Consider the following 3,264-nt stretch of genomic DNA (forward strand, 5'->3'; position numbering starts at 1 on the left):
GATTTACCTTGTAGCGAAATGACACTTTTCTTATCTCTCTATTGGAGTACTACTTTGTGGCTCTAGTTCCTTTATGGCAACAAATATTAATTTACATAATTCACCAACTTTTTTAGTTCTGAAAGACTTTAAATCATTCCAAAGAAATGTAATATTTTCCAATTATCAACATGAACTCAGCTTTGGGTTTTGGAGATAGACATTCTTTGGTTGAATTTTATGATCTTTGTTCTGTTTGTGGAAATGGATATTGGGGCAGGGCAAAGCATATCAAGTCATCACCACGTGTTAACTGCAATGATGATAAACTTGCTAAAAAGCTAGAAAAGTTGAAGGTGGGAATATGTAATATTTCTCTTCCAACATCAAAGTGTAAGTTCATAGTCAACTTCTTCAAGCAATCTCCAAGACTAATCGCTTTAAATAAAAATATGACTGTAAGAGAACTAGCAATAACAACAATATTATAACTGAATAAAATAAAAACTGCTAAGCTCATATCTGCTTTTTCCATCAGAATCACCCCCAGAGGAAGAAGTGTGAGGAACAGCTGCTGAGTCAGGCACATCCTCAAGAAGGGTCTGCAAGGAAGGTGGACGCAAAGTGCTTCTTGCAGCAGCAGCAAGAGAAGCAGCTGATAGAACTGGATGATCATTGTGCTCAGCATCATCATCATCATCACTAACAGCGGATACGCCCAAACCAGCAATAGCAGCCGTTGTGAGAGATAGATCCTCCTCCCTAATAATGTGCAAAACATGCCTCACAATATTACCGACAGCAAGCTCTGCAATTATGTACATAACATATTATCATAAGAAAACAAAGATAGATCTTAACACTCCATGTAAGTAAAAAATAAAAATAAAAATAAAAAAGAAGAACAAGAACAAGAACAAGAACAAGCAAGGTATCCCTTCATGATAACCATTCTATTCATGTGATTGTACAATATCCATCAGCAATACTGAAGAATCAGACAAGGATAAGGAGCCCGATTAAGTAAGCATTTTAAAACTACAAAACCATAGTATCACATGTTTCACACATCAAATTTAAGAATAAGTAGCACTGCTATTCATAAATTAAAGTATATTATTTCTGAGAAAATGGAAACATACAATAGCATTTAAATTCAAAGGAATAGTATTAATAACTTCTTTATGCCTTGATTTCATAGTTAACTGTTTGTTGGACTAGAAAAGTTACAGGCCCTACATAACATGATCTTCATTAATTGATGAAGTTCCCTCAAGAAAATATACTACTACATAATTTCTAGTCATAATAAACAGACTATCCATGCACCTACCCACAGGATTTGCAGCAATCAGCAGCTCCCCAACTGCCCTTACAGCATCCATCAAAGCTCCAGCCTGGTTTGTGTACGACACTCGCTGCTGTGAAATCACCGACCGAAGCAATTCGGCCGTCTGCCTTGCTGTGGCCTGCGAGCCCTCAATTTTACTGGAACCACAAATTATCCAAAAAAGAAGTAAATAACAAACTAACATATATAAATGAGCTTATAGTATCTTAAACATAGCCTTCGTATACCATCTATGGAGCTATACAAACAGTGCTGAAGATTTTACCGTTTTTTAAGGTTGTTAAGGAAATCATTCACAAGGACCTGCACGTCCGGCATGATTATCACCAAATTTCAACTAAAAATGTTGCATATATCAATCACAGTTAATATCATTTCAGTCCTACAAAAAGGCAAGCAAAAACAAAAAAAACCAATAATTCAAATTCTAAGCATTTATTCACACAATAAACTATGCATGCATAAGGAAACTTTCACTGGTTAGGTGAGTTGATCAGGGGTTCCATTTTCTTTCGTATTTCCTCAGTTTTCTCAGCAACCAAACAGAGAATTACAGAACCGGACAAAGCACAGCCTCAATAAACTTCAAAATAAGTGCCGGAATTTTCAGTATCAAAAATCTAGAAAAATTCACCTCAAAATACCGCAAATATAATTTCACCACAAAACATCTCCAATAAGATGTAGTTCAAATGGCACCCAAAATAAAATCCCATATCAAGAAACACACAAAATCAAATCAAGAAATTATCCAAAAATCAAAACAACACCCACCATTAGCGTTGACCCAATAATCCTCAAATTCCATATAAATGATTAAGAACATTTATGAATAGGGTCCCCAAAATAAAATCCCATATCAAGAAACACACAAAATCAAATCAAGAAATTATCCCAAAATCAAAACAACACCCACCATTAGCGTTGAGCCAATAATCCTCAAATTCCACATACTAGGGGCTTCTACAAAAAACAAATAGGGGTGGGTTTCTACAATTTTTCATCCCCAAATCCAAAATTAGCAAAATACTCTCAAATCATCCATAGGTATGCCAACATGAAGCGTAAATTTCAGAAATATGCACCAAGATTCGAAATTAAACCAAAGCATGAGAAAACAGGGTTTCGACGAGAGAGAATTTCGGACAGTTACGAAAAGAGAGAAGACGAAGAGGAAGAAAATTTACCCGAAGCTCTTCTTTCTTCCTTGCTCGGCAACTAGAGAAAGACAAATGTTCATTAGTGAGAGAGACAAAGAGATATATATCATATCACAGACCAAAAGTCAGATCTGAGATTAACGTAAAAAAATTGAATAAAACCTGAGAAAACAAAATATAGAGAGAGAGAGAGAGAGAGAGAGGAGAACGAGAAAGAGGACCGAATGAGAGAGAACCTAGCTGTGCGTCTGCAACTAGAGGGAGAAAATACATGGTTGTGTGTCTGCAACTTTGAATCACATCTCTCTCTCTCTCGCGGTTTCATCTGTCAATCTCCGTTTGTCCGTCACTCTCTCTCTCTCTCTCTTGTGTCGATCTCTCTCTCTCTCTCTCTCTCTCTCTCTAGCTCTCTCTCCTGGTATTGTGCAGAACTGCAGAAGGCAGCGGATAACATGAGAAGAATGGGTTAGAGAGGCGAAGAAGAAAAAAGGGGGAGATACAAAAAAAAATTTTCCAAAAATTTCACCCGCCACGCCAATGGATCTGCCGCGCCTTCTAATTTGTACCAAACTGACATATTTTTATATCAGCGTCGACTTAGTCGACGCTGATAACCATACTATCAGCGTCAACCTATAATGTTGACGCTGATTGTCCACTTTTTAATTTTTTTTATTTGAACTTATTAAAACAATTATATTAGCTTATTAATTTTTTTTTTTAAGTCAAAATTGATTGAAAAAAAAAATTAATTTTTTGGGTCATAATTAGTAA

The 3,264-nt window shown here is 36.0% G+C and overlaps 1 protein-coding gene across 1 annotated transcript; it reads right to left on the reverse strand.

The window, feature by feature from the left end:
* Positions 1 to 464: 464 nt before the first annotated feature.
* LOC132187866 (uncharacterized) lies at positions 465 to 2,975 on the reverse strand. Its single transcript, XM_088513346.1, has 4 exons — positions 2,727 to 2,975; positions 2,518 to 2,548; positions 1,313 to 1,467; positions 465 to 787 (listed from the first exon to the last, which is right to left on the reverse strand). Exons 1-4 carry the CDS (start codon positions 2,761 to 2,763, stop codon positions 465 to 467), a joined length of 546 nt encoding a protein of 181 aa, XP_088369472.1. The 5' UTR covers positions 2,764 to 2,975.
* Between the last annotated feature and the right edge of the window lie 289 nt (positions 2,976 to 3,264).

Source organism: Corylus avellana, chromosome 2 (assembly GCF_965113065.1).
Source record: "Corylus avellana chromosome 2, dhCorAvel1.hap1.2, whole genome shotgun sequence".
Lineage (NCBI taxonomy): Eukaryota > Viridiplantae > Streptophyta > Magnoliopsida > Fagales > Betulaceae > Corylus > Corylus avellana.